This window comes from Antedon bifida, chromosome 1 (assembly GCF_963402885.1).
Source record: "Antedon bifida chromosome 1, ecAntBifi1.1, whole genome shotgun sequence".
Classification (NCBI taxonomy): domain Eukaryota; kingdom Metazoa; phylum Echinodermata; class Crinoidea; order Comatulida; family Antedonidae; genus Antedon; species Antedon bifida.
This window is the reverse complement of record NC_136226.1, coordinates 12681092-12702575: the sequence shown is the minus strand read 5'-3', so window position 1 is coordinate 12702575 and position 21484 is coordinate 12681092. Positions and strand designations below refer to the sequence as shown.

Here is a 21484-nt window from a genome sequence, read left to right as displayed (position 1 = left end):
CTTTTTTACAACGCATGCGGTATTTTATATAAACAAGAAACATAAATTAATATGGAACTTATTGAAGCAGAGTTATTTTACAATAACATAAGTTGTATGTAAGATGTCCCTTGATGCAAGTGTTTCCGGATAATGCTTTTAACAAAATGAAATAATTCAAATTTGACAAAATTAACATCAAGTTTTTAATTAAAATTTTAACTATAAAAGATCATCCAGATATTAATTCAACATACATATTCGCTTCAGTTACAAAATGAAAAACATCAAAATGACCGCCAACGTGTCCAAACGATGCATATACTTATTGTGCTTAGTTTTATACGTGTTACTAGCACCATCAAGATGCTTTATATTAGGGCAGCAAAATGCAGAACAATATATTAAAAAACGCAGTGTACCAAAGTTTCCAATTCGTGTTGGAAAAAGACATGATGTTGTCAGTAACTCGCTGAGTGGATTGTACCGTCTACCACCACAGCGGCCCTATTCAGTTGATAACCGAATATATTTGGAGAATCAAGATGATCGTTTTCAAGACTCTGGCTACTATCACCGTGATCATCATCAATTGAATCTAAGTCCAACACCGTTTACCCCGCCCATTGGAATGGGGTACTTATCAAACTCCAATACACGTAAGTTTATCATGTTACAATTATTGATTACATTATGTGTTTTTGATAAAGTAAACGTAGTTACGTCTTAGTTTAGCCTTGAATGTGGTGAAGGATTATAATTACCGATCATTATTTTTAGTAGTTAACCGAACAATTATCTCTATACAACTACTGTATACTTGCCCGAAGTATAGTTAAAGATGCATTAAATGAAGATTAATTAAATCAGACTTTTAATATGTTATTTTGTAGTTTTAATAAAGTTAATCACTTCTGTAGAAAGAAAAACGAAAAAAAGTAAGTTTTCACTTATAAAATGACAAAGTAAATGGTTAAATTCAACCAAAAACCCATTGGCTGGCAGCCAATTTGACCATTTTTTGCTATAAATTACAGTTTTTTTAGGTAAATACATTTTTTTTCGATCCATTTTTTGGTCAAAGTGGATAACTATTATGTTAAATTAAAATGGCATATTCAACAAAAATGTTGTTAAGAATTATTTTTTTAGGGGGACAATACATCTTTAATGTCTTTTTTATGTTGTTGCCCAGCAGTCGGCGTTTCGGTTTTCTTCGTAGAAGTAAGATAAAGTATTGTACGTATGAAACGCCATATGGGCCAAAATATTTATATCAATTTTAAGTCGAATCGGCGTCTGGAACCTAAAATGTTGGAGAGTACAACTAGGTACATAAAATAGAATTGACAAGAACAGCGTTTTTTTTAATTTATTTTTTCTTTCAAATGACATACCATGATTGTTACCTTTGTTCTGATCATGGAAGTAAACTATTCCACTATGGTTAATTCCACTTTACTAACAGTGTTCGTGGGATGTTATACTGGTATATCATTCGAATTAAGTTAAATATATTAGGAACGAACTGTAAATACTGTTCTTGTACCTAAAAAAGTCAACAAACACAATGTCGAAAATACAACTAAATGATTCTAATAATTAACTGTTCAATCAACCTACTCCCATAGTTAAATAATTGTAGAGGTAAACATCTATCCATAATTTACAGTAAGTAAATACCGCCCTCTTCGGACCACAAAGAGATGAACTTTAGCGTTTTAGCTTTTGCTGTTTATAAGATTGTAGAACTATCGACCACGATGGTGGAACATTATGCATATTCCCTTGATTATAAACACAGACCCAGACACGATTCATCCAGTATAATCTGACGTCCATATAATAATAATTGCTTTGAAGACTTATTATAAATATTTGTACGAAATGATACCTATTTGGAAATATGGGTGTAAACGTCACATCCTCTCGTTAGATCGAATAAACACAAAACATATTTCGTAATTAGTACCGTTCTCCAGAGAATATGTATCTATTAATTCAATTAAATATCTATTTACTAATATAAATATACATTTATATAGATAATACAAATTAATTCATTATAATCTATTTTGTCTCATTATTAATTGACATACCGTAATCATATAATTGCTTATGTAATAAGTTTTATACAACTTATTATGTACCACCTATGTATTTAAAAACTTGGAGAAGATTCTGCTTTCATTCGTATTTGTAGTAGCCGATTAGCTAACATAAAAATCATGAATACCAACCGTATTATAGGACTAATCGTTTATGTAGTATTGCTATCATACCAAGGAGAATGTAGTGAAGCTAGTAAGCTTAACAAAAGACAGGCGTGCAAGGTAACAAATGGAAGAATGGTTTGTAGTAAACATTATCCTTTACCAGCCATGCGTTCGCTACGAAATGACATTGCACCAGGCGTTGAAGGTAAGACAACAAATATGTCCAGAAAAAGCAAGAGCATTGCATTTAATAACTGTGTTGCCACGTTAGTGGCTAGTAAGTGTGATTTTCTCACAGTTCATTGTTTTTCGACGGGCTATTATCTGTTATTTTTTGTTGATGATTTTTTTGTTTTTTTTTTTGGAAAAATAAAAAAAATAACGATAACCTAAAAAATGTTGCTAAACTTTGTTAAGTAGTATTTTTAAATAGCATTATTAGTTTCTTTTTAAATAGAAAATAATGTTCTCTTTACTTTAGGCCTATAGATATAGGCCTAGGCCTACATTGTTTGTATTATGTATTCTTTAAAATTTATAATTTTTACAATCGTCTCGTCAAGGAATAGTAAACGCAAATTCCACTCGCTTCTATGACTATATGACTATGAGTCTAGTTACTAGTGACAATTTTAAGCAGGATTCCGATTATACTACTACGAAATACTACTTAAAAATCGTACCTTATGTTTGAGTTAATAGTATACCTTACGCCCGCTGTTGGTCAAAAACAAGGAAAGATGATAGAGGGTGCGGTAGAAGTTGCATAGAACATTGCATAGAATTAAATAAAGTATTAGTAAAAAATCTAGTATTATTATTGATGAAAAGAATGTACAAATCAATTAGGCACCCAGAGTTGGTTATTTTACTACATTTATGGCAAATATAAGCCCCGACAAAATTGAGGTATCACCTTTACATATATCTTTATTATTCATTAATAATTAATAGGTTAAGGAATAAATACACTCTGCATGAGGTTTCTGATTGAATGGGTTCTTGAATTAGATGGTGCTGTAAATATAAACTAGAAATACGTAACGTTAAGGCTATTGCCTCTTATGATCAAAGATTAATTTAGATACCATCAATCACTAACATTATTTTGTTTAAATAGATATTCTCACTTCCTGTGTTTTTATCAATTTATACATTTTCATCTGTCACGTAATACATTTGGAATGTCTGATATCTAAACCCATTCTTCTTTTAATCTTCTTTTTGACTTCCAAAATCATGCTTTACGGCGTTCAATTACAAAATCAATACTGTCAAAGCATAATCGACTATACGTCTTTGTGCAACCTAAATGTAGCTATGTTTGTTTTACTATTGATGAATTCTCTAAATAGATGGATATTTTGATTCTGCAACTTTAGAACTGTCTTTATCATCCATACAATAATATAATTAGTATGTGTACATTTACGATTTACAGAAACAGCAGAAAAGTAATACTAGTAAAATATTAACAAAATTTCAACTTCAGAAAGTTTTATCAGTAAATTAATTATTTTAATAATTAATTAAAATTTTCGAAGCTTAGAATCGTGTTTTGGTTACTTTAAAATACTTTTGTAAGATTTTTCCAAACAAAGTTTACACATCTAGCTTTGACTTTTGTGCAGCTGTCAAATAATATATAACTCTTTATTTATTCTTCTTTAGTGAATGTACTTCTAGAAAAGAAAATAAATTGAAATGACAATGATGATGAAAAACAATCAAAATGTGTTAATTCATCATTTCAAGTTTCTGCATGCTTTGGTCTACAATTTTATATATTTTTTCATTGCCTAATTTGGCTCCTATACCTTTACAAAGCAAGATACTGTCATCTGAAAATATAAAGCAAGTACAGTACTGTAATACACTCCTGATAGTCCATATTTCGTAACAAAATCGGTGCAGACTTTCATCCTAACCTATAAAATGCGAACCAAAATATATCTTGATTGACACTTAATGTGAAACCAAAAGCATGTATCTGTCTACGTTTGTAGACTAGAATTTTGTTTGGTATATTTTTTGGTAATGGAATTTTACATTTTCGACAAAATTGCACTTCATTTGAAGTTTATGTCTCCAAAGGTTTCACAACACAGAATATGGCCACTATCTATGACTTATTTTGCAATTTAGTTTATTCTATCATATTAACATCTGGGTTATTTACAGTAGCCTATTCAAATGTTCCGGTTTAATTTTTTGGAGTCAATGATTAATTACAATGCCTTTTATTTCAATCTGTACTATGCTTAGATTTACAAAATATTGTGGATTTCAGTAGTGTTAGTTAAATCTCTTGAATTTATTATTATATAAGTATTGAATTAAATCTTTACAATTCCGAAAATAACAATAGTGTAGTAGTTAAAATGTGAAGGATACGCCTAGAATCATAAACCCTTAAATGTGTAAATACTTATTGCTCGCCCCTAGCCCGTGTTTGAGGGCAAATGAGTGCGCCAAACCGCTGACAAAACAATGACCTATAATTGCCCCACTTATTTTTGGCAGCCATGATTCTGCCTTGGGCGTAGCCATAATGGTGGTCAATCAGTCAGAATATAATGTATAAGATACTTTAATACCCTACTATACCTTACGGCGAACAGTAGGTGTTAAAGTAAAATTTGTGACGAAAAACTATTGTCGGGTATAACTTAGAAAGTGAAAAAAAGAATTAAACCTGAGCACAAGTGTGCGTTGCGGCTGGCGATGATTTAGAAAAGGGTGAAATGTTTGAGCCGCCAGCCGTGCAAAATGCGATTGGTGTGTGACACCAACAATCGGGCGATATTCCTCACAGTAGCTTAATAACACATTTTCGAAAGTTAGAGCTATGTGAAACGATTATATTGCTCAAGTGCAGTAGATAGACAATACTGTTTTTCTGTAGATTAATCTCGATTATATTATCATAAATGGACACGGTGCTTTAATATTTAGGTGGGTAGCCTTCAACATAGGGGGTTTATTTAACGGATTATAACTATCTCGTTGAACTCTGTTGAAATAAATCTCTCCCTGCAGGTGCATTTCTGATATTTATCTCAATTTGATGCGTATGTAGGATTCAAGGTTTTACAAAGTATTTTAACGCGTTTTAAAACTGCACTCTCTTCTGATTTTATTTATTTCATTACACTATTTTATGAAGGTGGTCCTTTTAGCTGACGCTGATAATTAGAGAACCTCAGAACAATAACGAAACTCTATATTATTAAGTAGATAATACAATTTATATATAAAAATTTGATTTGAATAAATTGGCCATCTAAAGAGCATATTTGAGGAAGAGTAACGTGAAATTTGACGTATATCTAAAGGAAGAGACTTAAAGAAAGATTTTTAAAAATAGTAGGGTACAACCCATAAAATAGCATAGATTTATAAATTGCCAACGTGTTTTCAGTTGTTACGGTTCTCCATTTTCTGAAATAAGAATTGTATATCTGCTATAACCATTTCTATGTTCGTTTAAGTGATGTTATCTGAATAAATATGTATTTATAATGTATGTATGTATGTTTGAAAGTAATCCATATCACACTTTAGGACTAAAAAGCACCCACGTAAAGTTTGGTACCCACTTTGACGCAACACAAGAGCGTAGGCGTAACGCAAGTAAGTTGATCAATCACAACAGTGACATCCAGATGATCCATTGCGTTGTGTACAAGTGGGAAGAACCAAGCTTAAACAGCGCCATGTATTGCGCGCTTACAGTCAAACAAAACAAAGATCGTAGGCGCTAATATTTTCAGTCCACGTAGTCTATAAATCACAATATTTGATAGCAATGTCAATATCAAGATCTCATTATTGAACATTCTAATATTTAATTATCACAGATACATAAATATTTTGATATGGTACTTAATCTGATTTTCAGATTATTACTGCTTCTTCAAATTAACACTTCACAGAAAGTGAAAAAGAATAACCATGTTAACAATTACCAGAATAGTACAACTTTAATACTGTGATGGGTTTTTTTTGTTGTGAATTGTGAATTTGCACCACTAATCTATTTAATATATTTTGCCATATAATTTTATCGGTTATAGTATTCAATATTGTATTGACAACCGTACAAATCGATTTTATGGACGCAATCGGTAATGATCGATTTTTCGCACATTCATTTTCAACCTTGTGCATAATTGAGGGCTGTGAAAACGCCCACAAATGTAATGGTAATACTAATAGAAATGAAAAATCGTCTCATCTCCTTTTGTTTGTATCTTACCCACTGACTTTAAGATATTAACGTGACAAAATTAAGTTCCATTTCAATTCATATATGGCCCAATCTTGTCATGACAGACGAATAAAAAAAATATTATTATATTATTAAATATTATTTAACTAAGCTAAGTTCCATTTCAATGATGGCAATTATATATGTATTTTATACTGATTTTCCTGTTCATTGAAACAATATTTCGTAATTGAATGTTAATTTCCACCGAGTCAATGTCATTGCCATCTCTTCACATTTGTTAAAGGATAATTTGGCAAATTCCTTCCTCATCAATACAGATTAATATAAGTAAATAAATACTTTATTTCCTCTTGTACAACACGTTATATGCATGTATCCACCTAAAGCTATCACAGATAGTACCTAATAAATGGTCAAGTACTATCTCGTTCATTAATATTAACGTTTTATGTAAGGTTATCCGACATCCTCTACACGATCATGTACATCAGTTTTAATTTTATACGTGGGATTGCGTCAATTTAAATCACCAATTATGGAATGAATATACCAGTCTAAAGGCAGAATCCTAATTGGGTCGGTCTGCTCGTATAAGATACCATCAGTGTCGCGTTAATATAAAAAGTGCATTGCTTATTTACTCCATTCGTCAGAAACTATTAATGATGAATATACTTTCTATTTTTTTAAATGCACGAAATAGATTACTTACAGTAAAGAAAATGTAGCCCAATTATTATATTTTTTTCATTTTGATTTAAATAATTTAATTCTTTTCATCATCTTTACAAACTATTAAATACATACGATATAGAAAAATCGGAATTTCAAGAGACTAAAATCCAGAGGGAAATCCAATTTAAATTAAATAAAATTAATTTTCATAATTAACATATGACGTCATATTTCAAACACTACTCTATAACTCTATAACAGCAGTTCCCCTTTTAGGCGCGACAACCTTACGTCATGGCGTTTGATAATCGAAATACCGAATCTGCTTCAGATCCAATGAGATTTTGCTCCTCTGAACAAAGCATATACAAAAATTACTAATACAATGTTTTCTATTTCCTTGATTTGTCAAACATTAACATATCCATTCTTTTATTTATTCATAGAAATAATCCATTTCAATATAAGACATTGTCTTCGTATCAACCAATACGGTTGTTCTAAAATAATATTTACTCAACACGTGAATAATTAAGCTGGCTCTTATGTAATGATATACATTTATAATATAAACATGAACTAATAAATAATATATTTGATTTGTCGTTCAGACAATTACGGTACATTTAATAACTGTACTATAATATTTGTTATTGTTTGTTGGCCTATGTAAATCATATTTCGTAAAATTAAATTGTTTTAAGAATCGATTTCAGACAGTTTTCTTTGGCTAAAAGTGATGACTTCACATATTTCATTTCACAAAAATCTTGACTTTAAAATAATACGATACGTAAATTACAATGTCACCATGACCATCAATGAATATACTATTTGTTTAAGTTAAATTTCAATTCACTTTTTATAAGATACGAAGAAAACTAGTTTGCATAATTATTATTGATTCAACCTACACCTCCGTTTCACGGCAACAGTGAACGAGTGAGAATTTTGCGTAAAGTGGTGCATGACGCAGATTACATAAAAGTCACTGGACCAGAACGCGCCAATAGTTACCAAATTATAACCAATAGCATCTTCAGTGTTAAATGTCAATATATATTCAGTTCCGTTTCCGTCTGTCTATAAATTCAACTCGAAGCTTGCTTAACTACCATATCTATAATATTATCACTATCAACAGGTTTCTCTAGCTTTTATATACCATTTTTATAAACAGGTATCTCTAAAACAATTTAATAAATTTCGAAAGAGTATTATGTCGATTTCATTAAATGTAAATAGACAAGCCTTTAGTTGGCTTTGTCTTTCATTGTTTCTCGCAGTATGTTTCATATCAACGACGTCAGCCGCAAGGAAGCCAATATGTAAGTACCGTAATATATAATTATAACTTTGTTTCCAATATTGGTTCGATTATTAGCCGTTTCATAACTCGTTTTAGTTATTAATTTAACAGAGAAAGCTTCTTACCATTTTTTAAAGTTGGCCTGGTAACGAAAATTTTGTGTTATGAAATTGGTCCGTTGGAACTGAAGAAACACACAAAATCTATTTAAAACATTATTTAACAAAATGCAATATCGGTAAAAACTTATTGTATTGTAACGCGTAGGCATATTTAAGGCAATAACGTCAGCATTGTTATTTTAACTCATAGGCTTAAATATAGTGTGATATTTACAGTGGTGTTTTAATTAGGTCCTATTAGATTGGATTGAATTATGCTTTTAATTTCATTGACCTTGTATTGTCATCAGAATGGCAATTAACTTCATTAAAAAGTAAGGAACACAGTGTCACGGTCTATTACGAGGCCACACACTGGAAGACTCGATATAAAATATATCTCGTATGACGTGCAATTCACGTCTTAGTAGGCCTACTGCACTTTGTTCTCTCAGGGGAGAGTGTACCAGTCTTCTCCACCTAAAATTGGATTATTTCAACTACAATTAGTTTAATCGTGGTTCCTCCATAGTTTAATATAATGTAACATTAGATATACGTCATTATTCCATCTTTTGTTCTATTCTTATTGGCTGATTAGCCTACTACAGTACTTATTCATAGATACAATATTTTAGGCCCCTATTTAATACGATGAAAAGGGATATTAAGCTACACAGTACAAGGTTGATAAGCTGTATGCAAAAAAAAATATGAAGTTTGCACCAAAATGGAAGAATCAGAAGCTACTTAAATTGTTTAGGCAATAATACACATACAAAACGTGCACTGCTCGGCAAAATTATGTGTAATGTATGTATATTTAATGGAAGATACATTTTTAATATTTATATCTAAATTGAAACGAGGACCTAAAAAAGCAATATTATTTCTATTGTACTTTATTAATTCAAATCTTTAATTTATGCAAACCAACATGAATAATAGAGAATATCATGGCTTTTGTTACGGTTGTCAAGAATAAATCTTTAACCTGATCAATTCTTCAAACAAAGATGGTAAATAAAGTACATCTAATATGTTTGAATATTGAAATAAAGTGTTATTACAATGTTTTGGACAATACGATATCATGTTAATTGGTTGAATTATCAATATGTTATCATTTATTAGACACGGCTACCATCACAACCACACGCCCTGCAATAATTAGCAATGGGTAAATGATTGATTGAATTCTCATCTCATTGCCAAACACGTACTTAATCAATATCATTTTTATTTAATATTGCGTTTATTGTATTGATGTTAGGCCTACTTGTCTATCATCAGCGTGGGCGATCCGATTGTCCGAAACTTTTATTACACGAACGCCATCGTATTTTCCCTGATAAAGTTTTATGTTCAAGTTTGATAGAAATTAGACACAGTTGACTTTTTCGTTATCATAATTTACGTAGGCATCTCAGAGAACAAAATTGGAAAAGAAATAGTATATTCTAAATATTGTACACGATATACAAATAAACAAACAATAGGCCTATGTTGTATGCTAAATTTGTGCTTTAAGTAATTTATTTCATAAATATAAACTGTTAAGCATGTTTGATTTCATGTTTCACAGCAAAATTGTGTACACTAAAACTATTAAAAACAACGTTTCGTGATCTTATTAATTTTCTAAAAGTGCATTGGTTATGCGTGCCAATTACGTAAGCAGTACGAAATGTTATTAAATATTCATTTTAATGTAATTTAGTCACTTGGTTTCACTCACTGACTCATTTTACTTATTTTTACTCTTACTATATATACATATATTTGTTAAATATTTTGTTCACAGGAAAACTATTAGCCAAGAGCTATACCTTAAATGTCCTTTATTTTAATTATTTTACATAATATTTAAATTATTTATCTAATTCCTGAAGTGTTTTACATCACTAGAAATGCTTACATCTGTCCACTCCCATTTCTACTACTGTACCTAGTTTGACAAGGTGCTATGCTAGTTATTTAGTATAGTATTTTGGAGTATTCCAGCCACGGCTGATTCAAACATAAAATATAAGGATATGTAGTCGACAATTTTCTTCACAAACAAAAACGATATACTAAAATATCAATAGGATCGATATATAAATTATAACTAACTATTAACTATAAATACTACAAAATACAAAATCTACAAAATAATTTGAGTCTATCAACTTAGCAACAAGATTAATTACTGAGCAATTACGTATTGAAATAGGACAGGTTAATAAAAGATCACCTGCAATGTACAGTCATTCTTTAAGTTTCAATTTCAAATTGTAATGAACTTCCATTCAGTATGTTTAGTGTCTGCTTTAATATCTATAAAATTTATCGCTTATCTCGTATATTTCCATAAACACTTCTGATTATTAACTCACTATACTTATTACTGCTGTTACTTAGCAATCTCTACAACAATTTAAATTGTCTATACTACGTATTTTACATATATCATGTATTCAATTTATAAAAACTATATTTTAACAAGTAATATTTCTTTTTGAGTGCTAGTGTTTTATAATTATTTTAGGAACAATTTAACTATACAGTAGGCTATATAATATTTGAAATTGTGGGGAGAAAATATTTTCACAATTAAATTATTATCAAGTACATCTCTCGTCTGTTTTTTATTTCAAGGTTTGAGTTGATCTGACATTTCTGATATTATGTTGTTTTATCGTACTAATGATGCATTTTCTTTTCTTTTTTTTGCAGTCGGAAAAAGGGTATATGACGGCGGTTACCAAGAAACACTCCCAGTAAGTTTATATTTTTAACAACATAAATGGTTATCCTATAGTTCTATTGAAAACAAATTTCTTTGTTTTATGTAAGAAAAATGTATGTTAATTTTTTTTATCGTTATCGTCCTAGTGTAAATGGGTCTTTAGACTTTGACACACATCATCATTATATTGGTTATAATTCGAAAAATGGTTAAACCGTTAATCACATTTGTTTTAGGAGGTACTTGAAGATTTTGTACCTGGTATAAAACCAGACGATGGTATGTGTCGAATGGAAGAAGCATTTCAACTACTCTCAACTAACTGGCAAGACATCATAACATTGGTAAAAAATAAAAATTACGTTTTCATAGGCCTATTTCTTATATAAATCTTTTGGTATTGGTTTTGTATCTTGTATCTGTTTCAGGAACTATTGAAATCGGTACCGTATTTTCACACAATTCCAAAACCTATCAGTTTATAGCGATAGAGTGCTACTTTACCTAGAATGATAATCATTGCACATTTTTAGCATTAACATAAACCTTTTTAATGAACAAAAAATCCTAAAATCAGATATCAACCGTTTAATTTGGGAAAAAACACTTCTTTAAAAGTTGCAACAACCTGAATTAATTTGTGACGCTTTGGTAAGTTATAGTACAAATAAGATAGGTACCGTACTTTGCTATTATTATATATTATATCAGCTATTATTGTCATCGTTAAACAGTCCCCGATCGTTTATTAGATCTCTTGAGCAATGTCTACTACTACGTCAATGTAAATCTGGTTGTACCTCAAGGAAAGTTCATTTATCATTTTGTGCATTTTTGTGACTGTTTAATTCCCCAATACTTATCTTTCGCATTCTTGTGGAAAAGGTGAGAATTAATCTTGTTTAACGTATCGATAAAAATTTTGCGGTCCTACTTTAGTTAAATGCATTTTTTGAATACTTTCGGAACCGTAACGTTTCTAATAATGTTTGCCCTGACTAAATTGTTTGGTATCAGTATTGGTAGCATAGGTTAATAAAAGAACAGAGGAAGATCAACCGAGTTGGATGTAGGAGGCGAGTTACACACAAAGCTGGTCATATCTTTATGACATGGGCTACGACACGGGTGAATGTTCAGTTTATCCACCATGGTCAACCACATTGGTTTCCATAACTGTGAACTGCATTTGTTTCTTTAGTCAGATTTCAATATATTAAAACCATTTTATAATTCAAAAGCCTTAGGACAAAGTTTCATACAAGAGCAACAGCAAAAAAAACCTTCTATATCAATTGAATGTAATCCATCGTTTAAACCATAGCCATTTTAGCATAAATATTAGCAGAATATGAGTAAAAGGCTAATGGTATTAATTCACTTCAATTTAGCACGCACATCACAGCAAAATTCATCTTAATTATATTTTCAATAAAATTTAATAGTATACCTAGAATATGAGAATGTGTGAAATGTACATTTTGATTTAAAATAGTCAATTCAACTTGTTTTAAATCGTTTACGTAAGAATACTGTATAATGTAAAATCTTGTTTCTTTCCTAACTTATAATTATATTTCTCTAAAAATGATCACGTTTTTCATCAGAGTATCATTTATTTTAACCAATCTTAATTTTCTATCCGTGTCATGAATTTCTAATTTCCGAACATTATTTACACTTGGACTTTCGGAATTACATCACTGAAAATGTCACGCCTAGTTACGAAGTGTTTGCGCTCTTCAAGACGCTTCTTAATTGCTAATTAAATTTGATTTATTGAATTCTAAGTAACTATGAATGCTTTTTATGTTCTTAAACACGTTATTTATTTCGGATTTGGTTGTTGATGATGAAAGTAAAACTTACTCTGCAGGCGTACATGAAAAAAAAGTAAGAAAGCTTGCGTATTAGAGCTAAGGTGTGTTAGATTTGTGGTTAATTAACGTTAAATTGTGTCACTGGAATACGGAAAACCGGCACTATGATCATTGACTTAGATTTGTCGTGTCCCATTTCCTGAATAGTTATTTAATGTGTTTACAGTCATCTTAAATGGCGTTATCATTAGCATTAGATATTGATATATTACTGCGATGGTTAACATAAGGTGCCACATAAAAATACTGCTCGTATGTGAAGGTATATACGACTATATGTTTTAGCTAGAAAACTTTACGGGACAGTTAAATGGTCAACGGGTACATTGTTACACTGTCCGTACATAGTCCAATACATTTATTTAACTGATTATTATATACTATGAATATGAAATGGAACACAATTTAATTCAATTGATGTTATATAAGAATATATGATTTTTTATCTGAAAATTGTAGGCATAATAATATAATCTTATTATCGTCCTTATATAGTGTGTTACTAATTCGAGCGCATATTGACACTGGTATCTGGACGATTGTACTTCGTTGTCCCTATGATTATATTTCTAAATGATGGCATTCGAAGCTGAAGACAAATTATTTTTTTTATGACGTAGGTTTACTCACCAAGTATCACACGTATATCTTGTTTTCCATTAGCAAATATATATTCGCGTGAATCGAACATTCCCGAGCATTTTTTTTTTCACGTCATACACAAAGTAGATAAAAATATGTATACTGTGTACGCACGCGCATTAAGTCTTTAGATTCAGCGCGAAAAAAAAAACTCGCCTTGTAGAAAACAGGCATAAACGCATGCCCTTTTAAGTTTGCACTTAATTAGTATACTGTAAAGTTATCACGCACACCCACGCCGTCTAGAATATTATGTTTTTCTTCTTGAATACAATTCTTTTAAGTGGGTCACTTTTGCTAACTCCGACGAACGTAAAGAAACGTTTGGCTTAGTATACCCATTCACATTACAGAGCACAACGGATGCAATAAAAAAAATGTTGATTGCAAAGTAAATCAACTGGAAACAACACAACTCTCAAAAAGTGTACGATAATACGATTGATGGGATTGGTTTCTATAATAAGAGATTCATATCATCCAATAATTGAGTTTAGTGATGAATTGTAAATCAAGATGTTCATATCGGTTAGTAGCATCCGCTGTAAATCTACAGTTTAAGAATACGTTACCACTGCAATTATTAATATAATTTTAATATGAAAAATAAATAAAGATTAACAATAAGTTACTATATAATATTATAATTATTATTATATAATTAACATTTATGACTGACTCTTTACACTTACTATACTACCACAAAATTGCTGTATTTTATTTATCTATTCGTCTGGATACCTATTCCTATAATTGTGGTTAGAAAAAACAGAGGTTAATTAATATTAAAAACATTTATTATTCTAATAATATAATAATAGCACTATAGACCTAATTGTTTTATTTTACTATTGGATGTTGCTAAAATATTTTTTTTAGATAGGAATTGAGGTTTCTGAAGGCTGTTTGTCTGAAGGAAGTAATAAATAAAGCTTCCCACTATACGATACGCAGCGCAAGGACGTAGACGCAACGCAAGCGAGTTGACCAATGACAAGCGCTAGTTCGAATAATCCATGGATTGTGATTGGTCAAATTATTTACGTTGCGTTACGTCCTTGTGTTGTGTCTATAGTAGGAATCAATAAATCTTAATATTTGATTACCAGTAAAACACAATAGCCAATAGAGTGAGGCGAAAAACCATTAAAATATCCTGTCTTCCACTTTGATGATATTACTTTATATCAAATTTAGGTGAATTAATTTATGAAAATTAACAAAGCATTTTAGTGATGCGGTTAAATCTTACAGACTGGATCAATTTAATATGACCATTAATTGTTAATAATCATAATTATACGTCGCCGATATTATCCGTCCAATACAATGTCTCAATCTGGTTTCGAAGCTTTCTTAATAATACCTACTACCATGTACTTTTAAGGGCCTTTGAAATCAGCTGCATGATAATGTAACTATCAACCTATACCCCTAAATAATCAACATCAACCATGCATAGTCAATCGAGCCAAAAATAATGGACTCCTGAATAACCAATGCAATCTAACTCCGAAATAATCAACTTTAACCCTAAACAATCAAACCTTCTATATAAGTTGATAGCCTGGGTGCAGAACAGTTAATATACACATTTGCGGGAAAAAAGTATAGGAAAAATTTTAATAGGAATTTGTGTGTGTTATATAGGCCAAAATTTAAAAGTGCCGTAAAAAATTTTCCCCAAGACCCTGGGATGGGGATTTTTTTTCTGACATTCTATATGGTATACTCTATCAGAAAAACTCCAAAAAAATTTTCCTATACTTTTTTCCCGCTAAATTTGTACTGCACCCAGGCTATGAACCTAAATCTTCAACTAAATCTTTTTCGGTCAACAAATAGCGTGCTGTCGATTTCGTTGACGATAGATTCCCATTTGCTCTGTCTACACTATCAAACTAGTTTGACAAAAAGTGTGATGTGCCCAAATATGGTAGTGATATGCCCAATTATGGTGGTGATATGAAATCATCATGTCCATTATGGGCACATCATATTTTTCTTGTCACATAAAGTGTGATAGTGTAGACAGAGCTTAAAGGTAAATTGTTTCTCCTGAAACATGACAATATTGATCATTAAACTATTCATATTATGTCCGTATAACTATCGTTACAATGATCGATCAATTCAAATTACGGCTTAGCACCAATTCCTATGTTTTATTAATACTAGAACTGATACTGATTCTGTGTTGTTGGAAATTATGTCTGATCTGTTGATATATTTCATATTCAAACTGGTCCCAATCAATCATTGTAATTTATCTTTATATTATTGTCTGTTCAACAAACAAGTGTTATCTTTTTATTCAGTTTGTAAGTTTAATTCCTTTTGTTCATAGTATACGGTTTTTTTTAAATAATTTTTGATTCATTCTTCCTTTTGTACAGCGTTGTGACAAAATTTACCGAATAAAGTTTATTTATTACCTAACACCATGGTTTTCTTATTTGTAGGTTTTTAAACTTGGATTGGCAGATGTTGGATCAGAGCGAAAATGAACCGAATAAAAGATGCAGATTCCAGATTGTAATTAGCTCCACACATGAAAACAAAATAACAACATACGCATATTGGTTTGCTTATCAACAGTTTTCTCATTATAAATTGTAAATTTGAAACATAAAAATGTAATGTATATTTTCACAATAACTCACGTTAAATTGCACAAAATAGTTGTTGTTATTATTATTAAAATTTAAACATATTTAAACTATTATTACTATTGTATAGTGGGTGTCCTTAGTTCACATACTAAACTGGCGTATCATTAAAATCACGTGTTTTTTTAAATAATTAGTTTTATGCTGTAAAATTGATCATAGAGCATGCGCACTACAAATATTGTAAATAATGCTTTCTAAACGATTATAGATAATGCGTAGTGTCACGCCAGTGACGTGGAGTGGGGATTGAAAAACAACATTATTTAACTTATAACTCGGGGCAATGTGTTACTATACACTTACTCTGTGATGTGCATACAATATCAAGTGTAAGATATTTTGTAAGTAAATTACATGTGTGAAAAGGCAGTTAAGGGTTTCCGTATAACGCTAATTGCAGTCGTTGGTAAATTCAATAACTAGATGCAGCCCCCATAGGTATGGTAGGGAAGCAGCCCGGGTAATTGAAATTGTGTTGTTAAGAAGCATTGATAAGAATTTATTATTCGGCACCTGATTAATTATTGATTTGAACATGTCTGAGTTGAAGATTTAGTTAACAACAACGGTTATCATTGAATATTCAAACAGTTATTTATATTTTTAAAATTTAAAATGCCATGAAAAGTGAGAGCCATTTAAAATTCATGAGAGAGAAAAACTCGTATAAAAAATATAAGAGTAATTATTGTAATATTTGTCATTAGACTGCAAACAGAAAGGTGCATGGTATTTGTATTCCGAATTGCATTGTAGTCAGTGGATGATTTTTTTTCTTTTTTTTTTCAGTAAATCCAAATTCAGAATTCAGAAACACAATACTTATTTTAATTTTTCTACAAACTTGATTTAATAAATTAATTCAAAAGTTGAAATGTAAAATATGTTAATTAAGTATTACATAGTAATTATTTATACCCCATGCATTAGAATGTATTGTAGAATTTTAGACATACTCTCCAATCGACTTTATACAAATGTATATCTAAACTATTTTTCATTTTTAAAATTAATACATTATTGTTATACCACTTAAACAGTAACATTACAAGTCATTGCTAAGTCTATTTAAACAGTATACTAAAATTACTATTTCCAACGAAAGAAATGTAACATTGCATACCGTGAGTTTACATCTATATAGAAATACGTCTAAACTGTTTTTTTATTCATTGTATGATATTATTATAGTAGTTTCAAGAAAATAAAAAATAATTAATATAGGCCTAAATGTTGATAATTCTGTAGTAGATATGTAGCCTAAATTATGGTGGTCTGGGAATTAAGATCATTATAACATTTATTTAATAGTAAAGGCCTTTCACAGGCATCATAATCGCTTGTGTAAACTTATTTATTAAACATTGTGCACATACATTATCTTGTGTGGTTTTTTTTAAACTGTTATGGCATACCATGTTTGTCGTCGACGATGTCTTGTTATATAGCAATGTTTAATTTAAGCTGTACCTATATACCTATGGATCATCAAATTGTCTGGTGGTGGTACGAAAGCAACGTCATTTTAACGATAAGAATAAAAATTGCACCTACTTAAAAAATGTCAGAAGTTACCTGACTGAAACATCGATTGCTTTTACGACATTTTATAAATAATATATACTATTTGGACGAATAACTAACCTCTTCTCTGGAACATCCCAACTAAGGGGATAACACTCTATAAGAAATTCTTTCGTAACGAACAGAGGGTAATATATTATGTTTTAACAATCCGATCAATACTTTCTGTTTATCATATCTTAATCTGTATATTAACTGAAATATTTAATAATACATACAGTGCAACTATTAGCCAGTGCCGATATTTGGACAATGTTGTCTACAATACAACATTAAAAGGGTGTGTGGAGAGAGAGTGAGATGATTTATCCCTGTATTACAAAAACGTAAAATACCAATTAGTATCCGACCGTCATATAAAATATAATATTAATTAGGAGTTGCATAAACCTGTTTGGATATATATCATTCATAAAGTAAAAACTTTACTTCCATTACTAATTAATACATTAACTTAAAAATAATAACCTTTAGTCCTGTAAAAAATTGCACTTCCAATGTCAATATGAAAATAATTGATTTATTCATTTCCGTGAAATAAATCAATATAGTAGGAAGTATTGTAAGCGGTTTAATAGCTCATAAATACAAGCTTGATGAATATCTGTTGAGAATTTATGACTTTTATCCATTGTAATTGTATATTAAAGTTACGCCCGACAGCACGAATCGAACATTGTGACACATGTCGTTTCTGTTAGCATCTCTCATTGCGCGTCGCCACTTTTCCTGACGTGATAGGGAAAGATGATCGTGGCGGGATGGTGTATTTATAGCGACCTTTTGTTTTCATGAAGCTTCCCTGATCCAACAGTCATTCTGCGCATGTTTTTGAGAATGAATTTTAAATCAACAGTAAGGAGAGGTCGCTAATAATAACGAACAAATACCAGATTGGCACTCTCCCTCATGAGCCGAATACAAACTGTGGCATTGTTTGATTACTCATTTTATTCTCCGGTTCAATCATTTAATTTTGTTTATAGGCCTATGTTTAGTGGAGCATTCACATTTATATTTGTTTAAACAACATTTTTATTTCATAGTTTACAAACTTTGTAATGTGGTGGTGGTTGTCACAAAAAGAACATCGCACTTTATTAAGTTGAGAGATTTATTTGAGATAATTTATGACGTCACTATCGTGATTTGCACTTTTAGTCGGTTATATTAAAATCCCCTACACTCATTTACTTTTTAAATTGTTCTACGTTCTAAGTTGCTGATACATTACATTATATTATAGCATTTTTCAGGTGTCGTCTTACTGTAGTTTTCAATTGAGCCGTCCTAAAATCATTGGAATACAATAGAAAGTACAAGAATATTATTATTAGCTTTGTAGGCCTAAATATCAAGTTTGTCAGCAGGGTGTATAAAGCCTGTTCATTAGGAAAATGGTTTTAAAAGTGTTCGTGCGCATGCATATTCATATTTGCTATGCGAAAATTGTAGTTTTAGTGTAGTGTACAATTCGTGAGAGAAACTGGCGAGTTTTAGGCCGTATTGCGCCAGATAACAGCAATCAGCATCTGTATAATATTGTTCTACCTTGCAATGACCTTGTAATCAAACAATTTACTACGCTGTTAACATTCGTAAAATGATGCATTATTTCATGCTTGAACACGGATAAAACTACTATAATTTCATTGGTTTTTTGTAGAGCTCGGTAATTAATGCTCATGCTATGAGTTTTACGCTCGAATTATATGATGTAGGCCTGCTACATTTCACTGTTATCATCTTTTTAAAGTAATTTATTCTTTTCTTATTAACCTTTTTTATTTTATCGTTTTGAATGGTCTCTGCTTTGCTAATTTCTAAGTTCTTCCGTAACTTTTGGTGTTATTTACATAAACTAATGAAAAAACTAGAATAAAAATGTATTTGATTGATTGATTGATTAGCATCTAAATGATTGTTTGCATACCGAAAAAATCAAATTAAGATCGTTCGTTATTTGTTCTTTTAACAAAAATAGTTGTTTGCAATGAAACATTACATAAAACCGTTGCACATTCAGAAAAAATTATAGTAGGGCCTAATTTAAAAAGTTGTAAACCAGAAGGCCTATGCCTATATAAAATACGGTATATTCAGACGAATCACCTTTTCATTGTGTTTGTGCGTTATCACTGCGTTATCTTTGATATTAGGCGCTATATTTATTAAAGTAATTTTTCCAATTATCATTACACAATTCAAAATAGTCCCTCCTCGGACAACGATGTGCATTTGCGGTCGTGTTTTCGCCTCTCACAAATACGCACAGTTTAGCTCACGTATCATGACGTAAAAAAATTTGTACCATGTATATGACATACGATAGCATATTGAAATTATATTTCGTAGCAGCAGCAGTTTTTTTCCTTCATAGTAAAAAGGTAGTACAAGAGCGATTATGGTGTGCCGAGTGTGCTTCAGTTTAATATACGATCATGTGACGCCATACAACAAGTACACATGCTACAGTTATTGATTGCATGCAAGGTGGTGATGTTCCGGTTCTAAAAATGGAGATTCATGATCGATTAGAACTTAGTGTTTTGGTCAGGTTATTTCACTTTTTGAATATTGATAAAACTGTATTTATTTAGATGATCTTTAAAGCGGTATTCAAGGTGTTGCAATGTCACTTTTTTTCTCTCCTCAGGTGATTTGAAGTTCGACAGGTTAAAGGACGGTCATATAGATTAGTTAATCCTCCACATAATGCACGATAAAATAATAAGCTAAAGAATCAAGTGAAACAGTTAGTTTCATATCATGTCCCTCTCATTTGAAAGTATTCGATGGTAGTTTTTCTTTCACTCAAAGGTAGACTTCAGCCTCTTTTTTCTATGACCAAACAACTTCCTAGCCTTCACAATTTCAGCTGACTGGGTTTTGTTTTCTTTCAGTTCTTTCTTTACATTTTTAAATGCAAACAAAAACTCTGATTTTCTCAAAATTTGTTCAGAAGACCGTGCACTAAACAGTCTATTTATTGAACCGATTTTCTACCAATTTGGTCTCTCATTTATAGAATATTGACAGTTTGTCAAAGTATGAGAAATTACTGGGTACATGTTCTATTGAACATGTGTCTCTAGTTATTATTGTTGAATATAAGTAGACAGTGGTCTCTAACAAAGAGTAGTGTTATTATTTCGTATATTCCATTATCGTAATAAATGTGTGCCTTGATCTACAAAAAATCTAAATCACTGTGTCGGAACTGTCTATTTAAAACGTTTTTGTCCAAATTTTCATCAAAGAAATATTTGTTCTACATAAAAGCATGCGCGATAAATAAATACATTAATTTATTAATAAATATTACATAAACATTATATAGTGACAATTTAAAGAAACATGTTTCTAGAATAGTTTTTATCGGTCGATTTAAAAGAAAATTAGAAACATTAAATTGCTTTGACATTTGTTTCCATTCTCTGCGATGAAATTAGCTGGAGGCA

The 21484-nt window shown here is 30.6% G+C and overlaps 1 protein-coding gene across 3 annotated transcripts; it reads left to right on the top strand.

The window, feature by feature from the left end:
• Positions 1-262: 262 nt before the first annotated feature.
• On the top strand, positions 263-17814 carry LOC144842834 (uncharacterized). Of its 3 annotated transcripts, none has more exons than XM_078699386.1 (4): positions 263-638; positions 11233-11276; positions 11482-11589; positions 16230-17814. In XM_078699386.1, exons 1-4 carry the CDS (start codon positions 272-274, stop codon positions 16272-16274), a joined length of 564 nt encoding a protein of 187 aa, XP_078555512.1. In that variant the 5' UTR covers positions 263-271; the 3' UTR covers positions 16275-17814. The 3 variants fall into 3 exon arrangements, with proteins under 3 accessions (XP_078555512.1, XP_078555521.1, XP_078555528.1); XM_078699395.1 differs by lacking the exon at positions 263-638 and adding an exon at positions 2185-2400; XM_078699402.1 differs by lacking the exon at positions 263-638 and adding an exon at positions 8203-8432.
• Positions 17815-21484: the final 3670 nt, after the last annotated feature.

What these genes read in the sequence shown, in the direction of transcription:
- LOC144842834 (XM_078699386.1), top strand. Translation starts at nt 272, where the DNA reads ATGACCGCCAACGTGTCCAAACGATGCATATACTTATTGTGCTTAGTT. An exon ending in CTTATCAAACTCCAATACAC is followed by an intron (nt 639 to 11,232) that starts GTAAGTTTATCA and finishes TTTTTTTTGCAG; the next exon opens with TCGGAAAAAGGGTATATGAC. An exon ending in GTTACCAAGAAACACTCCCA is followed by an intron (nt 11,277 to 11,481) that starts GTAAGTTTATAT and finishes CATTTGTTTTAG; the next exon opens with GAGGTACTTGAAGATTTTGT.